At 45.9% G+C, this 18,675-nt stretch overlaps 1 protein-coding gene and 2 non-coding genes across 3 annotated transcripts in view; 2 read left to right on the top strand and 1 right to left on the bottom strand.

Annotated features, from left to right (window-relative positions):
* Positions 1 to 1,012: 1,012 nt before the first annotated feature.
* On the top strand, positions 1,013 to 1,084 carry Trnap-cgg. The gene has a single exon. It is a non-coding gene; the product is annotated as a tRNA-Pro (tRNA).
* Positions 1,085 to 1,657: 573 nt separating this feature from the next.
* On the bottom strand, positions 1,658 to 1,729 carry Trnap-agg. Its single transcript has one exon. It is a non-coding gene; the product is annotated as a tRNA-Pro (tRNA).
* A 7,906-nt stretch (positions 1,730 to 9,635) lies between these two features.
* Mpzl1 (myelin protein zero like 1) overlaps positions 9,636 to 18,675 on the top strand; it is a 41,238-nt gene continuing 32,198 nt past the window's right edge. Inside the window, exon 1 of the mRNA XM_028759346.1 lies at positions 9,636 to 9,864. Within this exon, the coding sequence (XP_028615179.1) occupies positions 9,774 to 9,864 (91 nt within the window). The 5' untranslated portion in view covers positions 9,636 to 9,773. The remainder of the gene's footprint in view (positions 9,865 to 18,675) is intronic.

The following is an 18,675-nucleotide window of genomic DNA, read 5'->3' as shown; positions in this document are numbered from 1 at the left end:
GGGAGGGGAGAGGGAGAGGGGGAGGGAGAGGGGGAGGGAGGAGCCGAGAGGCTGGCATCAGCCAATGAGAGGACAAACACGCCAGCTGGACTCTCGGAGAAGTCTGACAAAGGCCATATGCACTGAATCCATGGTAGCCTAAGGATGGAAGAAAGGATTTGAAAACGAGGAATTGCTACAGTCCTGCCCTAATGCATTAAGCATGGTGAGGCATGAAGGTTGGTGGGAGAAAGCAGCGACTAAGGCTGGCCCAGTTTAGACGCCTGGCTGGGGACCGAAACTAGCCTGAGACCTTGGAGTAAGGAGTACAGCTGGATCGGACAGTAGGACCTAAGGCTCAGATTTGCCGGAGGGAGATCTGCCTCACTGCCATTGTGTCCCCATCCCACTCCCCTTTTACCAGCTGCCGGCTCCCACTCCCCCACCCCGCCCTCACGCCCCAGTCCCTCTCCCCGCCCCAGCCCCTATTGTCCCACCTTCCAGGAGCTCAGGGGTCCTTCCCGGAACTCCACTTCCTTATGTGAGTAACGCAAGGTCTCTGGACCTCGGTCCCCTCCGCTGTAAAAGGGGACAACAGGAGTGCTTCAGGGATTGAGCTGAACTGAGCATCAAATGGCCTCCGTACAAAGTGCTTAATAAGTTGGAATTTCGGGGAGGATCACTGCTCTCAGAAGCCCAAGATTTCATCTGAGCCAGGCTGCGGTGCGTTCTCTTCCCTCGCCCGCGCTCCGGGTCTCAGGCACCGACTCCCTCCCGGCCTCCCTTCCAGGCCGGCTCCCTGTCGTGCCGGAGGCCAGCTCGGTTCCGCAGTGCGCAGGCGGCACCGGTAATCCGACTCCGGAGCGGGCCTCTGGGCAAAGGCGCGTCCTCCCGGTCCCCTCGGCCCGGCGGGATGGAGTTCCGGCTCCGGGGCTTCGGAACCAAAAAAACTGCTCACGGGGAAGGGCTTCCAGACCAGGTCAGCCCCCGCGGAAGCCTGAAGGGAGGCGCTGAGAGCGCCGGTACTGAGAGCGGCTCGTTGGTCTAGGGGTATGATTCTCGCTTCGGGTGCGAGAGGTCCCGGGTTCAAATCCCGGACGAGCCCTGGTTTTATTTTTTCCGTGGAAAAATCTACAGATTGGAAATTAAAATCGGTTTCGTTTTTCGCACGCATCTCATCCAAAGACCCACGTGAAACTATTCTGGTCTTCTGAACGCGGCTGTTCATCTATTTCATTTTCGAAGCTAAGGGCCAACTGACCTCCGTGTGGGTCAGCAGGTCAGGGCGCTGAAGCACATCCAAAAGTGCAGAAACCTGGGAGACCCGGACGCTCACACACGTGGCAGGAGCGTCGGGGATTGGCAGGGCGACGTTCCAGAATCCCTGGAAGCCGCAGCCCGGCTTCACGACGGAGCGGCCCAGGCGCAGTGGTTTAAACCCCGCTGCAAACTACCGAGTACCCACGTCCCTGCACAAGCGCTGCGATCGGAATAAGCGAGGCAAAGGACAGGACTAACGTTTATGCATCTACGTTATTTCTTTTATTGGTACTTGAATGTAAAGTGCGCTGCGTGTTTCTTGTTGTTTGTTTTTAAGGAACAATTTTAGGTTTCTGTGCATTAACGTATCATACCAAAAAAAAAAAAAAAAAAAAAAAAATTTAAAGTTTTAAAAGCTGGGCTCGTCCGGGATTTGAACCCGGGACCTCTCGCACCCTAAGCGAGAATCATACCCCTAGACCAACGAGCCGATGTGCAATATACTTGCCTGTCATCATAAAGGTCTATAGAAATGCTTAGCTGGCGCCCCCACGTGGTCATTCATACATGGTACCATTTATATATAAATTTATATTTTATAGTTTCAAATTCTCCCTTTTCTCTGTATTATTCTTTGAAAATTAAGTGAGCCAGAAAATGCAACGATATCATTACTAGTTTAATGCCGTCTTATTATTTTGAAAATCACTATTCTGGTTTTGTGACTAATAAGCTATGTGTGACACCATTCCCATGGCAAAATGACACTGAGTTTTCAAAGTTGCACTACTATTTCACACTCTGTGGTTTGGGTGAAATCGTCCATTTTTGGCATGACATATTTTAAAGTACTACTCTTCAAACCCCCACCTTTCCGTGCTTAAATTTTTGCTTGAGACTTTTGTAGTTGTTGTTTTGCGTTGTGTTGTTTTGTTTTCAGCTGATAAAGCTGTTCAGCTTCTTGATAAATTCCAGACTTCAAATTTCTTGGACGTGGAAGAATCCTTTAACATACCAAAGCCAATATTTTACTAGAACATAGTCACTATACAACCTTCAGTAGCCTGGAACTCACTATGTAGACCAGGCTGGACACAACTCACAGAACTCCACCGAATTAATTTCATTTATTTAAAAGCATGCGTCATAACGGGCCTGAGTTGCAATCTTGACTCCCATAATTTCTTGGGGGGGGGCCAAAATATCCAATACCAAACTTAAATCTATTGTTTAACTAGCAACTAATTGTGTGACTGTGATCTACTTGCCCATGGTCGTTAGTTAGACAAAGAAGTCACAGCATGTGGTCTCTAAAATTGAAACAATATGAGGAATAGCACAGCACCTGTGTTCTGTAGCTTTTAAGACGTCATAGCTTCTTAACTATACTAAATCTTTAAACATTTCTCATTTATGCTTACTTATGATAAGCATTTAGGGTAATATTCAGTAATTCTAAATGTCCACAATTTGTTCCAAGTTTCTTATCAATATAGATTTTCGTACTCTGAGGAAGAGTAACTGTGAATTAGCATCCTTCCAAATAGCTAAACACGTAAGAAATCACAAACAGGCAGTGGGCTATCCTAAACACACTCATTCATGTCATGTGCACGGTGGCCACCGGTACTCATTTGCTTCTTGCTCATTCATCCAGAAAACATTTGGCACATGGTGGTTCTACACCCTGAATTGTCAAAAATTTCCCCCTAGGGTTTGACACTAGAAAAATTACAGCATTGGGATTCTAACATGCAGTCTCCACCCTCTGTTTTATTTGAAACTGTCCTAACTCAAGTCTTTAATTTTTAGCGCTCCAGACAGGAACTCTGAGAATACTCTTTAAAATATTAATGAGTTCTGGATGCCAGAATAGTTTATTCATGAAAATCCAAATGGAAAAAAAACAATGTGCCCCAGACACCAAAGAAGCCTCCACTTCCTAATTGAAGCAGTGGTTATTACTAAGACAACGTAATTCTTTAGTGTCCACAAACTAAGAGTCTGCTGGGTTTGTTTTTTTGTTTTTTTTTTTGTTTTGTTTTTTGTTTTTTGTTTTTTTTGTTCTTGAATTCTTGGAGCTAGCATAGTTAGCATCTCCCCCCAATCCAGGGCAGCCTGCTGGAACTCAGAACACCCTCAAACCTTTAGCAGCCATCCTGGTCTGGTCTCCTACACACTACAATTACACGTGTGAGCCCCCATGGCCAGCTGAGGAGTTTATCCTTTACTCTCTGCACCCCAGGTACTAGACTATCTCATTTAGCTGTCATAACAGCGACGGGCGAAATTGGCCATAGTAAGATTCATAGTAGCTGTTACCTTAGGGTAGAAAAGCTTCCTGCCTTGGTAGAAGGAATCTGATGCCTCCTGCTGGTTAGCTCTAGTCAATTTGACAGAAACCAGAGTCACCGAAAAAGAGGGAACCTCAGTTGAGGAATTGCCTCCATCAGATTGGCTTGTGGGCGAGCCTGTGAGGCTTGATCTTGTTCATGGTTGCTGAGAGGAGGCCCAGCCTCCTTTGAGCAGTGTCACCCCTGGGCAGGTGGTCCTGAGTGGTAGAGGAGAGCAGATGTCAACGTGACATGAGGAGCAAGCTGGTCAGCAGTACTCCTCCATGGTCGCTGCCTCAGTTCCTGCCTCCAGGTTCCATGAGTTCTTGCCTTGGCTTCCCTCAATAGACTGTAGGCTTTTGGTCATGGTATTCATCACAGCAATATAAAGACAACTAGGGCGGCCTGTAGTCCAGTCCTGAGGAACATGCTTCTTTAGAATGAGGTACTTGTGAAACAGGATGTGGATGGCTTCATTGTGCAGGGAGTCTGAATCTTGGGAAACATTGTATCTCAGCCACACTGAATGATATGCCTGGTGGAGCAGGATAGAAAGACAGGGAGAGTTACGGGGTCGTGGAAAGAAAACAGAGTCCCTCCAGATTCTGACTGAGGCAAGAATCTCAATATGTTTGCTAGAAAGGTTGCAAAAAAAGTACTAAAGGTACTTTTTTTTAAAAAAATTGCACATATATATTCTGGGGAGATGGCTTAGCCATTTAAAGGTTAGGCTCACAATCAAAATAAAAATGTCTATAACAGTTCTTGCATATAAGATAGTCTACCTTAAAATAGCAACGAACCAGGTTTATTGCCTGAATGTGTGTGATCTGGGGCAGGGCCTCATTTCTCTACCAGACGTTTGCTGGAATCTCACAGATAAGGCTGTTAATTCTGCAGAGTTGTTGTCCGTGTTTGGTTTGGTTATAAACATGTGGGTATTATTATTACTATTATGATGATGGTGGTGATGTGTGTGTGTGTGCGTGTGTGTGTGTGTGTGTGTGCATTTGTGGATGTACTTGTGAATGCAGGTGCCCTCAGAGGCTCCTTAGTTGCATCTGTCTAGGAGCTGGACTTATGAGCTGCCTCCGGTGGGTACTGAGAATCAAATTTGGACCCTATCTCTCCAGCTCCTAACTGAATCTATAATAAAGATACCCCAACTTCCTGTGTCTCAGTGATCTACCAGCTTGCCATATCAATCATAATTACATCAGAAACACCTCAGGAACCGCCCTGTGATGTCATTTGTTAACCCCTTTAGCCAGGGCCTGAGATGTCGTAGCAGGTAAGAGTGTTTGCCACAGTCTGCCCTGAACTCACAAGGTGGCAGAGAACCAACGCCCTTAGAATTGTCCTCTGACTTCCACATGTGCCTTGGCATGTGTGCCTCTCCCTACACACGCTAAATAAATGCACGTAGTTTCTTTAGAAAGTTAACTTCTTTACTATCTTTTGAAGACAACAGCTTCAAAAACTCGCCGGGATCCTATCTGTAGCTATCTGAAAGACAATGAAGGGTGGCTCTCTTTGAGAAGCACACGCGTCTGTCTTCCTGAGTACCACTCTTTCCCTTAACTTGGTGCTTAAAGATCCACGCTCACAAACTCCAATTCCTGTTCGTTCAGGCTCATCTTCAAATTCTTTGTTGTGGTGAAGTCAAGGGTACAGTTTTACCTAAATGAGGTTCCTAAAACCTAAAGGAAAGTCTTGGGCTGCAGTGGGTAATGGCTTGAAGCTGTGCCTCTGTGCCTGCCACTATCCGCATGTCTACCTGAATAATTACTAGCCCGAGGACTTTATTACCTTCATTCCCATTTTCTGTCTCTAGGCTCAGAAGAAACTAAAAACCTTAGTTTCCAGACTTTCAGATCTTTCTAGCAAAAGTAACTCTTCGGGATCAGAGATATTTTACCAAGGCATTCTTTTCTACAGGACTGTTAATGAAACTAACTTTGCTTAGGCAACCCTTTCTCAGGGTGGTCCAGAGTCTTAGTCACCTTGCTCTGAAAGGATGCCATTACCAAGGCAACTTATAGAAGGAGTTTATTGGAGCTTACAGTTCCAAAGGGTTGAGGAGCATGGCAGTAGGCAGGCCAGCATGGCATTGTATGGAGAGGCAGCCAAGAGCTCATTTCTGACCCACAAGGGGTGGGGAAGAGGGGGAGAGGGAGAGAGGGAAGGGAGAGGGAGGAAGGGGAGAGCGAGAGGGAGGGAGACAGGGAGACAGAGACAGAGAGAGCACATGACAAGGGCTAACTAGAAATAGTGTGGGCTTTTGAAGCCTCAAAGCCCAACCCCAGTGACACCCCTCCTCCAATAAGGCCACGTCTTCTAATCCTTCCCAAACAATCTGACTAAATATTCAATCATATGAGCCTATGGGGGCCATTTTCATTCAAACCATCACACCTTAGATTCATAATTTTTTAAAATGTCACATTTATTTATTTAGTGTGTGTGTGTCTATGTGTGTGTGTGTGTGTGTGTAGGTCACAGGACAGTCTGTAGGAATTTATCATCCCCTTCCACCATGTTAGTCCATTCCCCGGACTGAAGTCAAGTCATCAGGTTTGGTGGCAAGTGTCTTCACTGGATAAGCCATCACCTCAGTCCTTGGGATCATCTTTGGGTCTAATGGTTGGTCATCCATCCATTCAGAGTTCAGAACATTTTTCTGACCCTACCCACAGACCACAGTATTTCATTCTCTTGTGGTAGCATTTTATTTTTAGTTTAAATATACTTTATTTTTTAGACAAGATACATGTTGTGATTATATACATACGTACATACACACACTACACACACACACACATAACATATGTGTATTTGTTACACACCTCTACCTCTACTCTAAATAAATCACAGTCAGAACTCAACTATAGCTCAAGATGATGTCAGCCATATTTGTCTTGGGTTCTGGTGTTGTATGGGTGACAAGCAGCAGCCGGTTATGGTGGCTGGCAACAGAGTCAGTAGAATTGCTCAAGTTGTGAGCATTTTTTTTTTCATTTCTAAATTATCCTTAAAGAAAGTCCTGCCTGGAGTCACGTAGGCCAGAACACCAACTGAGCTGTCTGGATTCACATTTTTACTCATTAAAAAACTTGGTAGATATTGAAATTGACCAGGGTGTGCTTCATTTGCTCCGCAGCCTGGGTATATGGGGCCATACTTTGTCTTGCTTCTGGTCTTCAGGTTTGCCTTAAGTCTGCTTCCAAGTGAGTTAACACTGTCCCTTATGCACTTGCTTTAGGCCTTTGGTCTCCTGTGTGGATGATGCTCCCTTACCCGTCATTACAGTGCTTTTGGTACCTTCGCCCGCTTACCCTCACCTGTCATTACTGTCCTTTTGGTACTTTTGCCCTCTTACCCTCACCTGTCATTACTGTCCTTTTGGTACCTTTGACCTCTGACCTTCTTCAGAAGCATGTTCATCAGTAAGTCGTCAGTGTTACCCTCTATCCTACTGACCATCTAGTCCTCCACCTCAAGGTACAGCCTGACCAAAATTTCCTGGATCATGGAGATGTCAGGTCTTGGTAGATGACCGAGAAGTCGGCTGTGGACTGAGGCACTCACTCAGAGGAAGCAGATGACTGCAAAGTCCATAGAAACAGGTCCTAAAGACAAGGTTGACAGTCTAGGAATTAAACTCTTTTTCTTGATTGTATTTCCTTTATCAATATTTTTCTGACCCACTTCTCAAATCCTGCCTTCCTCTCCATCTCCATGTGATACTGTATGCTATGTGCTTGTGTAGTCTCTTCCGTTCCCCCCCCCCCCCAACAGGGTCTCACTAGGTGATCCTGTCAGACCTAGAACTCATGATGTAGAACAAACTCTCAGAGATCCCCGTTTCTGCCTCCTGAGAATTAAAGGCATGAGGAGCTCTCCTCATAACAGATTTGACGCCGTGGCCATTCCCCAGCTGTCACCCACAGGATAACCTAAGGGTCTTCAAAATACCACCTCTGCACAAACTGTTCACACTCTTTCTTTTCTTTTTCTCTCCCTCGAAACAGGAAGCTGTTACATGTCCGCCTGACACACACTTTCCTGTCCTCTGAGTTTGCCTTTCCTGTTCAGTTTGTTTGTTTGTTTGTTTGTTTGTTTATTTATTGAGGTAAGAGTCTCACAGTGTAGTCTACGCTGTGGCACACAGGCTGGTTTAGAACTCATGATGCAGCCTAGGCTGGCTTCAAACTTGAGACAGTCCTTCTTTTTCAGACTCATTCTCCACACCTTGCCCTTTCTATTTCTCTACTAAACTCTTAGCCATTAAAAGTTTACCTCAGATATGATCTTTCATAAATCCTTTCCAGAGTCCTCTTAGCCTAGTGTCTGTGTTGAAGCGAGTGACAGACAATCTGTGAAGCTTTCACATGTGCCTTTGAGAACCACTGCTCCCATTAGGTGCAGGTATCTGCTCTGTTTTCTCAAGAATTGCTTTGAGGCGAGTGTAGTGGCCCATACTTTTAATCCCAGCATTCAGGACCTTTAATTCCAGCCATCAGAAGGCAGATCTCTGTGAGTTAGAGGCCAACGTGGTCTACAAAGCAAGTTCCAGGCTAGCAAAGACTACACGGAGAGACCCTGCCTCAAAAGAAACGATGACGAAACTCACAATGAATTGTGTTAAAAATTATCAGGCCATGCAGTGGTGGCGCACGCCTTTAATCCCAGCATTTGGGAGGCAAAGGCAGGCGGATTTCTGAGTTCGAGGCCAGCCTGATCTACAGAGTGAGTTCTAGAACAGCCAGGACTACACAGAGAAATCCTGTCTTGAAAAACCGAAAACAAAAAACAAAGAAAAAAAAAAAAGAGTATCAGGTTATCTACGTTGAGGATCATAGGTGTGCTACTTGAAAGTGAAGTCTAAGGGCTGTGCATCTGCGAGTCAGCCGCTCACAGAAAAGGCAAACTAGTTGTGATATGCATTCCTGGTTTTCTCCAATTGCCTGGTAATTAGGAATTTGGTCTACTGTACGGTTAAGGGGCTAGGCCAGCAAAAACATCGGCAGGACACTGTTAAGACTGGCTTTTAACAAAATCCTGAAAGGAGAGGCTGCATTCTGGTCTTCTGGACTAAGCTCCGCCTCTAGTCTTGTTCCTGTCTAAAACTTGTTTTCCTCCCCCAGATTCTCACTTGGACTTTCCTGTTCTTCGTTCACTCTCATCTGTTTTGTGTTCTGGTCCCTCCTTTTTCCCCCCTTTGAAGACCATCCTCAGAATCCTCCCACTCTTTAGGGTTTGTTGGGCAGATAGTAAGCAGCAGGCACTTTTCTGAACCAACGAAGTTCAGAATCTCAGAATCGAAGTGAGGCACCTCCTCTGTCCTAACTTTTCTTCTATAGGCCGAGGGAAATCGATATGCTAAACAAACAGTAAGTGCATTCACTGGTGATCTAGGTGGCAGGAAAGAGTTCCAATTCCCATTTCTTTCCTGCCCTTTGAAAAGCCAAAAGAGGGGCTGCTCAGAGGTTAGGGCAAGATGGAGACGTCTCATGTTGCAATGCAAATGACCCAGTTCAGGCAAAGACAGACACTCGGCACAGATCAAAGAGATGGTGGTGGGTCCTTTTCTATCTGGATGACTGAATGGAAGTCTCTCCTTACCTCTTTCCTCACCTCACTCCCACCCCTCCCCCAACCCGTCCCTAAATTAATTGCTTTTCTTTAGGTGAGGCCAGGAGTAACCAAGCAGATCCTAGTCGGAGATGAGATCGGGACTTGGAAAAGACCGCCGGGTGTAACATTAAGAGAACTGTGGGGCTGGCCCCTCAGCGAGGAGGGCAGCCTCTGGCGGCGGAGGGCCGGAGGGCAGCTCCACGGCCAGCCACGCAGGCAGGCTCGATGCAGTGCCGCTGCAGAGGCACAGTACGCGGGCATGCTACACGGACACACCAAGGGCGGGGCCCGGGGGCGGGGCCTCTCTCGAGGAGGGGCTGACGGGGACGCGAGTTGCCCAATGGCTTCTTTCACAGGTTCTAGGAAGACCAATGAGCGGGCAGCGGGGCGGGCACGGGGGCTGGAGCTGGGCAGAGGGCTGGCGGTTGGCCACAGGGGCCGGGAGCGGGGAGCCGTGGCGTGGAGGTGTCCTCGCGCCCGCAGCCGCGATCCGGAGCTGTGTGGTCTCAGGCAAGCGAGCCGACCCCATCGGGAACCAGGGCGGAACGGAGCGGCGGGAGCAGGATGGCAGAGGCCGTCGGAGCCGTGGCACTGATTGCGGCCCCGGCCCGCTGGCGCTGGCTGTGGTCGGTGCTCGCCGCGATGCTCGGGCTGTGTGAGTGATGCCGGGCCGGGGTCGGGCGGGGGCTCCGCGGCCGTGCGCGCGCTCGGGGCGCCGCGGAGGGGAGGGGGCGCGGCCTGCGCGCTCTGGGGCCCGGGCACGCCGCCCGGGGAGCGCGGCTCGGAGCCGAGGAACCTCTTTCTTTGGATCCCTTTGCGTGGAGGACGGAGAAGGGGGCTCCCTACCTTGCAGCTCTTTGGGGGCAGTCCCAAGAGCCCAATCACGCCCAGTCCCCTGCCGTCGCCTCCTGGTGATTCTCCCAGGACCTCCCAGGAGTCCGACTCTGGAACTGAGGTTTTCCACCTTTGGGAGATGGCGGAAGATTGCAGTATTTTTCACCTGTGGGGCCTTTGTTGGTTTATTTCCTGTTTAAACCAGTGTTTTTCCTTTACCTGGTAAGATCTATTTCGAATGCGCTAAGATCCATTCTTAAGGTTCTGTGACTGAAGACTCAGAATCTCATTTATTTCACCTCTGGGGTCTGCAAATCACAGAGACGAAATTTATGTTACTTCTAGACTAGAATGAAAAGGCTTAAAAGAATTCGGTCGAATTCGTATTAATGGTAAACATGGGCACCATAGTTTGACAAGACGTAGACAATTCACAAAGCATGCTTTTACTTTGATTTTAAAAGCCCCCCCCCCGGCCCTTGCCAAATAACTAGACTCAAGTTTTTGATAAAGGCTCCGGCTCGGTTTATGTGACGTCTTGGACCAGTTGTTTTATGGGGCGTCTGAAGTAGTGTCTGCCCCAGAACTTTTTGTGTGTGTTGTTCAAAGCAAAGTACTTGTTTCTGTCTCAGAATTCGGTTAAGTAGTGGTTACAGAGAGGACGAACTGCTAAGAAAACACGGAGGGGGTTCCTCCCACTCATTTCTTCTGTGTGTAAAATGTAATTTGTTCAAAATCCATTACTCAGTACTTTCTTTCGTGCAAAAGTTCCTAATGTAGTAGTCTCTGGAACCAGAAATATAGGTGAGATTCTGTTGGATTACCAACTTTCATTTAACCTAGTTGTTGATAGCGGAAAGGTGAAAATGGACTAGATCCATTTTGTATGTATCAGATGGGATCTGTTCTGGTTTTTTTTGTTGTTTTTGTTTTTGTTTTCGTTTCTCTTAAAGGAAACAGAAAAGGTGTGGGGTGTTTTTTGTTTGTTTTTTTGTTTGTTTGTTTTTAGTTGGTGCAGGTTGTATTTTGTGTTTAAGCAAAGGATCACAGAACAGATCCAAACCCCACTTTATCAGACCTCTTGTAGGCTGACTTGTGTGATGTCAGATATTGCTATTGGGGACAGGGCAGTCGGTGTGATCTTAAATTCAGGGTGTTAAAAGAAGCAGGACCTTTGTGTTATGAATGAAATGTCACCTCCTCTGGTATAAAAGAAACCATTCTTTTTTTTTTTTTTTTTCTTTTTTTTTCCGAAGCCAGGTATGGTGGCTCACACCTAAAATCCGAGCACTTGAGTGGCTTGAGCACGGGGATTGACGTGAGTTGGAGGCCAGTCTGAGCTGATTTGAAGGAATTATACACAAGGGTTCATCTTTTACGAAACGTTCTTTTGAGACAGCATCTTACTGTTTATCACAGGCTGTTCTTGAACTGGGCGTCTTCCTGCCTCTGCCTCCCAAGTGCTGGATTAAAGGTGTATAGCACACCTGACTTTTCTGTTTTTGAGGTTTCTTTTCAACGTGTTGCCTAGACTGCCCTTCATCTCCTGGGCTCAAACAATCCTGCCTCAGCCTCCAGGCACTTGGGACCTGCAGGAAGACACCACTGTTCTCATCCAGAATAGCTTCTCAAGTTCTGTTCAGTTACTTAGCTGTTATCTATCAGCACCTCTTAGATGTTAAGTACTTGAAACTGTCATGGAACTTGGGGTCACAGTCTTTACCCTAAGACTCCAGGTTCTTGAAAAGTCAAAACAGTAAAATCGATAGTTGAAACAAAAATATGTGAAAAGTGGAGATTGGTTCAGTGTGGCCACATTGGGAAGACACTCAGTGATCCAATGACTCAATTCCAGCCCATCCCCAGGGTCCTGAAAAGTTTAAGGTTTAAATAGAGGGCCAGAGATGTATGCACGTCTAAGCAGTTCAGGTCAGGGTGTGGGCTCCCCCACCATTGACCCATCATAATCTGGGCTTAAGTCTCTCCAGCAAGGTGGTCCAACAATGATAGTGTTGCAAGCTGCTGACAGTTACATTGTAGCTATGGATGGAGCCTTGCAACTTGATTAGGCTCTTGTCCTGGACTTCAGTTTTCCAGAGCAGATGCCTGCCATTTAGAAAGTAGATTAAACTCTACAAATAACCAGTGTGGTCCATTCTGTGGTAATATATCTTGTATCAAAACTCATACCCCTATCCCCTTTTCTCTTTCCCCTTGACAGTCACATCTGCTATCTATGTCCACGTATTCAGACTAATGTCAAATGGGGCACAGCCAGCACTCATGCCTGCTGGGCGGGCTGGCCACAGAGTGAGATTGTTTACACACATACTGACCCCATTAGACCCTCCTCTGAGCTGCTCTGCTTTAAATTCTTTCTACTGGAGATTATTTTTTCACACTCAGTCTTTCCCGGCCTTTTCACTAATAACGATATAAATCACCACCGAGGCAGAAGAAGAAGGTCGAAAAAGACCAGTTATTACCTACTGATGATTTATTGATTTACGTAGCGATTTACTTCAAGCACTGCTTGTACTGCCTGTTGACCAAGCATGACTCCACCTGCTACCTGAAACAAAATGACCTAGAGAAACAGCCGCGACAATGGGCAGTTGGCCTTAACAATCTGCTGACTGCAGATATGCTTCTGTAAAATCTTGGTTGGTTCCCCACCCCGCCTTGTGGTTTTAGAGTATGAAATGAGAATACAGACTGGACCCCGGAGTGAAGCCTTTCAGGAGCTGTCCTGGCTTTGGTTCACCAGTGACGTCTCCTCTCTTCTACGCCACTGTTACTGGTGTAGAATGCTTATTTAAAAATGATTCTCACCGCAAAGCCTAGGAAAGTGCCTGGGTCACGGCAGGAAGTCACCAGGTACCTGTTGAGGTCGTTCACTGGATGGCAGAGCTGGCACAACTTGGTTTGCAAGTTGAAGTTTATTGCCTGAAAGTTTTAAGTGAAGGAACTTTTGAGTTTTTTTTTTTTTTTTTTTTTTTGGTTTTTTCGAGACAGGGTTTCTCTGTGTAGCCCTGGCTGTCCTGGAACTCACTCTGTAGACCAGGCTAGCCTCGAACTCTCGAACTCAGAAATCCACCTGCCTCTGCCTCCCAAGTGCTGGGATTAAAGGCGTGCGCCACCACCACCCGGCAACTTTTGACCTTTTATTTAACTTACTTGTATATATATTTGAGACAGAGTCTCACATGTTATATAGCCTAGACTAGCTTCAGACTCACTGTGTAGCTCAGCCTACCCTTGAATTCACAGTAATCCTCCTGTGTTGGCCTTTCTAAGTGCTGGGATTACTGGTATGAACCACCATATTTGACTTGAATTTTTAAAATCAGAGTTAAAGCTATCTAAACTTGTGAAGTACATAGATAATTTACTGTAAACAAGTGTTAAAACTGACGTCTAAAAATTCCGGTATGTTCTACAAATCCCTATATGGTACTGCTTTCCTATAAAACACATCATCCTGACAATCCAACAAGCCCAGGAGGTTCCTGGCAAGCAGACACCTGCCTGGGGCATATAGGCAGATGTCGCTCTCTTTGTTCTCTGTCCTTTGTCATCTCCCTGTGGGCTACTCACCTGCATGACCCCTTACCTACAGGAAGTCCCTGTTTCTCTGAGGTCCTGCTCACCCTCAGGTTGTTTCCTACCATCCTGGCCTTCTCTCCTCCTGGGGTTCTTTTGTTTCTGCCTCTCACCATTACCAGAAAATACACCAACTTCAGAACGTCACCCTGCTCTTCTCTGCAGTCTCCCAAGCCCACTCCAAGTTGCTGGAGCTCATCAAGACTGCGGTCTTGCTCTCCCCCGCCCCCCCCCCCCCCCCCAGTGAGTTAGTCACTTCCTGGCTGCCTGTCTCCCTCTCCAGCTCTCCACAGCCATTGTTGGACTCATTTCCTGGCAAACTCTTCCCTTCCCAGTCCTCCTGGCCCTTCCTTGTATGCACCTGGCAGTCAGTCTGGGAGAGCTCTCCCACCGCCTTGTGTCTGCTCTTACATCTACGTCAGTGTCCCCTTTCAGATCTGTCTTACTGTCGTCGCAGTACAGACGTGCTGTACAGTTTGTCCAGTTAAGAAACCTGACTTCGGCCTCACAGCACCCCTTAGCTACATCTCTAAGCTCCGGCTCTCAGCAAAATTTCTCCAGCCGGGTCTGTTCTGCATTTGATAATTAAATCTTGTCACCTGACGGTTTTGAAATTTGACATTTGCATTGCAAGTCTTTTCTGGGCCTTTAGCTTTCTTTTCCGGTTCTTCCCTTTAGCCTCTGTGCTTTGTCTCCTCTGATCTCTGTCCACTCCAGCAAATCCGAGGGGAGACTAAGAGGCAGCACCAAGCCTGTGTTCAGGAACCTTCTAGTCATGGAGAATCAACAGTGATTCCCCTCCTGATGAATGGAGCTCCCACAGGCAAGCATGTTGAGAAGAGTGACCTGAAAAGATTCAACTCCTGCTAGCAGAGACTTCTGCTCAGGGATGCCATACAAACCTTGACCTGTTTAGAGCACGCTATGGCTACACAAGCATGTTAACTAGGGCAGTGGTTCTCAACCTTTCTAACGCTGCCACCCTTTCATGCAGTTCCCCATGTTGTGGTGACCCCCCCCAACCATAGAATTATTTTTGTTGCTACTTCATGACTGTGATTGTGCTACTGTTATGAATTGTAATGCAAATATCTGTCTTCCAAGGATCTTAGGTGACTTCATGAAAGGGTCACTCACCTCCACCCAAGAGGTCATGACCTACAAGTTGAGAAACACTGAACTAAGGTGTTGTACAAGGCCCAAACTCGCAGAAGCCCCAGGGCATAGTGGACAGCTGAAGTTGCTTAGGGTCCTGTCAGTGCTTAGAGACCATTTGGACTGATAAGTAATGAACAGAAAGTAAGTAGGACCAAGGTTTTATTCTTATTATGAATATTGGTAATTTTTCAGAGAAAAGAGAAATGAAATATACCTCTTATTAACTTTTTAAAGTTAGGATACAAAGTAATCCGATTCTCCACAACACTTTAATGCACGTGTATCCTAAATGTTCTAATTCATCCTCCTCTCCTGCTAATATCTCTGGGTGAATAATTTTCTTTGGGCGTAAGTCTGTCCAGTAGGAATGTACCTAAGTGTTCTTGCAGCTGCTGGTCTATTTCTTCCAGTATATGGAGCATATGCTAGGCCTGGTACCATTTTAAGCTCTTTGAAAGCATTAATTAATTTCAGTTCTAAAATAACCTAATGAGGCAGGCACTCCAGGCTGGGTAACCCTTATCTAAAATGACGGCAGCAGAAGTGTTTTTTTTAAACTGTGGAATATCTGCGTAAGCATATATATGCTGAGCTAAGTCTGTGATGCAAACTCATTTGTTTAATAGATAACATTTAGAAGTATCTTGAAGGTGATTTTGTGCGACATTTTAAATACACTTATATTTTGGTATTTATTTATTTTGAGTTTGTAAAATAGAGTTTTGCTATGTCGCTCTAGCTAGCTGGCCTTGAACTCACTATGCAAAATTTGGTTGAGTTGATGACATTACATTTGCTTCAGGTTCATAACTCTTTGGAGAGCAGGGCAGGCTTTCTAAGGAAGTCCAGAATGAAGTAAGGGACTAGGGAAATGTGACTGCTCACCGCACCCGCACCCCTACTCTCACCCCCACCCACACCCCAAATGTGTGTGTATAAGGTATAGGCCAAAGACCAACCTCTGGTATTACTCCTCAGGCACTATCTACCTTGGTTGTGCTTATTGAATTATAAAATATTTTATTTTATGAGTATTAGTGTTTTTCCTTCATTATGCAAATGTGCCATGCCTGTACTGCATCTAAGGAAGCCAGAAAGCGGCATCAGATTTCCCACAACCGAAGTTATAAGACTCCACGTGGGTGCTAGGAACTGGTCCTCTGCAAGAGCAGTAAGTGCTCCTGACCCCTGAGCGCCCCTCCAGTCACCTCCCAGCCCTCCACTGCTTTAGAGACAGGGTCTCTGTGACCTACAGTGCACCAAGTTAGACAGAGCTGGCAAGTATTTCCTTCTATTAGAGAATTTTCATCTCAATTTCTTGAGAGTTTGAAGCACACAAGTTTTTAATTTTTATTAAATCCAATTTACCCATCTTATCTTTTTATAACCTATTTATTTTTATTTTATGTACATTGGTATTTTGACTGCATGTATGTCTGTGTGAGGGTGTCAGATCCCCTGGAACAGGAGTTACAGACAGTTGTGAGCTGCCATGTGGGTACTGGGAACTGAGTCCCAGTCCTTGGAAGAACAGTGCTATTAACTGCTGAGCCATCTCTCCAGTCCCGCCCTCCTCCCTTTTATTGGATCTGCTTTGGTTCTAGGAAACCATTCCTGACTAATAACAATGCACAACAGTTAATTCCGGTGCTATTTTTTTTTTTTGTTTTGGTTTTCTTTTTAAAGATTGTATGGTTTTATCTCTTATATTTTAAATCTCATCTATTTGAGTTAAATTTTGTATAGGGTGTGTTTATATTTTTTTTCATTTAGTAATCTATATTGGGGATCATTTTATACCAGCATTAAAGAACTTTCTTACTGGACTAGGGAGATGGCTGAGTCAGTTAAGTCCTTGTCACTCAAGTACAACAGTGACTTGGATTGTATCAGCAGTTCCCTTGTAAGAGCCAGTACTGAAGTATCCAGGTAAAACATTAGTGCTGGAGAGGCAGAGGCAGGAGAGAGTCTCTGGGGCTCTCTGGCTAGCTGGTTTAGCCGAGTCTGACAAGCTCCAGGTGAAAGACCCTACTTACACACACACACACACACACACACACACACACACAGAGGCAGAACTTTCTTATGATGCTATGCTATCCTCTTAGCCAAGACTTACTTAAACATTTCTCTTTGAAAATTCACATGAACATATGGATTTGAAAATTATTTTTAAAGTGGCAGTGTGACTTAGAAAGTTTCATGTTAGCTTCCTCAAAGGCCCTTGAGCTATCTATACTGGTAACATGATTCTTCTGTACGAGAGACTGTTTACTCTTATTTTGTACACTGGTCAAATAACTTGAGCATCACATTTGGTGATTTGACGGACTTGTTCATTCTGGCCAGTTCTTGCCATCTAGAGTCTCTGGTGAGTGCTCACCTCTGGGGAGACAGACCTGAGGAGCTGAGAGGTTTCATTCCATTGAACATTTATGGTGTGTCAGGAAGCAAAAGACACAGTTATCTAAAAGTGTCTGGGAGAGTCTTAGATGCGTGAGATGCCTAAGTGTCAGTAACCAGGTAACAGTGTGTGTTCTTCACCCTCGGTTGTGTTGTGGTCTCTCTGTGTATACGACTCACAAGAGTCATAAGCTACACTTCGATCAATAGAGCCAGCCACACTGGAGGTGGTAAACTGTCCAGAGACTCCGAAGCAACGAGAATGTGGGATTCTCTGTTAAGTAGGAGGAAGTTATATGAAAATCCTGAAATACAGCACATTGCACATCCTCAGTGACCTTCAGGCCCACATGGAGCTAAAACTAGTTTGACAGAGTCCATTTCTTTACATTACTGAGATTTTTAAAATTTAGTGTGTTGTGCATGCGCATGCGTGCACTAATTCTGTGGCATGCGTGTGGAGGAGTCCCACGAGGGTCCCAGGGATGGACGCCCCTTTACCTGTCACCGGTTTCCACGTGATGTTACATCCAGTTTAGCTCTTCTACAAGAGACAAAGCTTATTCTATGCACTGGTAAATGAACATGGTGTCAGGAAAAAAGTAATAACTGGAATTATTCACATCCTGCTTTTATATGGTCTGGATACCTTCAGTAAGCCATCCTTCTGGCCTTGAATATTTTCATCTGTAAAATGAACCTGAGCCAGGCGGTTTTGAAGCCTGTAATACGTGGGAACACTTAATTAAGGAGGTGGTGTGGAGTTGCTGGGGCTGGCAGCAACCCAAGGCAGCTGACCTGGTCTGAATGGAGCAAGCGGTAAGCAGTCAAGAACATGCGTGCCGGTTGTCTCCAAGCTGGGCAGTTCTAGGTGGGGCTCATCGCCCTGCCTGCATAGGCTGCAGAGGCATCACCGAATTATAGTCGTTCAAATGTCTGCAAGAGGAAGTAAAATACTGCTTCAGTTTTCTCATTCATATTTATTTTGTTATAATTTCAGACTTAAGGAAAAGTTGCAAAAGAATGCAATTACTGTCTGCCTTCGGCTATTTTAATGTTAACATTAAACCCTCCCTCCCAGCTCAGCATCAGCAATGATGCTTCCTGCCCTCCAAGTCCCTCATGGCACACTCTGTAACGACGCTCTCCTGTATGGCCACTGTCCTTACCATAGTCAGGAGATGAATATTGAAATAGTCGTAGTGTGCAGTGTGTGGCTTCAGTTTGCCTGTTGTCTTAAGATGATCCTTCTCTTCATACTGTGGCAGTCCCTGTCTCTTTAGCCACCTTTAGTCAGGAGCACTTTCCCCCTTTTAAAATTCACACCATATCTTTGTTTGTTTGTTTTGAGACAGGGTTTCTTTGTGGAGTTCTGGCTGTTCTGGAACTCACTCTGTAGACCAGGCTGGCCTCGAACTCAGAGACTGGCCTGTCTCTGCCTCCTGAGTGCATTTAGATCAAAGGCCTG

Source organism: Grammomys surdaster, unplaced genomic scaffold (assembly GCF_004785775.1).
Source record: "Grammomys surdaster isolate TR1022 unplaced genomic scaffold, NIH_TR_1.0 130, whole genome shotgun sequence".
NCBI classification, from domain to species: Eukaryota; Metazoa; Chordata; class Mammalia; order Rodentia; family Muridae; genus Grammomys; species Grammomys surdaster.
This window is presented reverse-complemented; position numbering and strand designations above follow the sequence as displayed.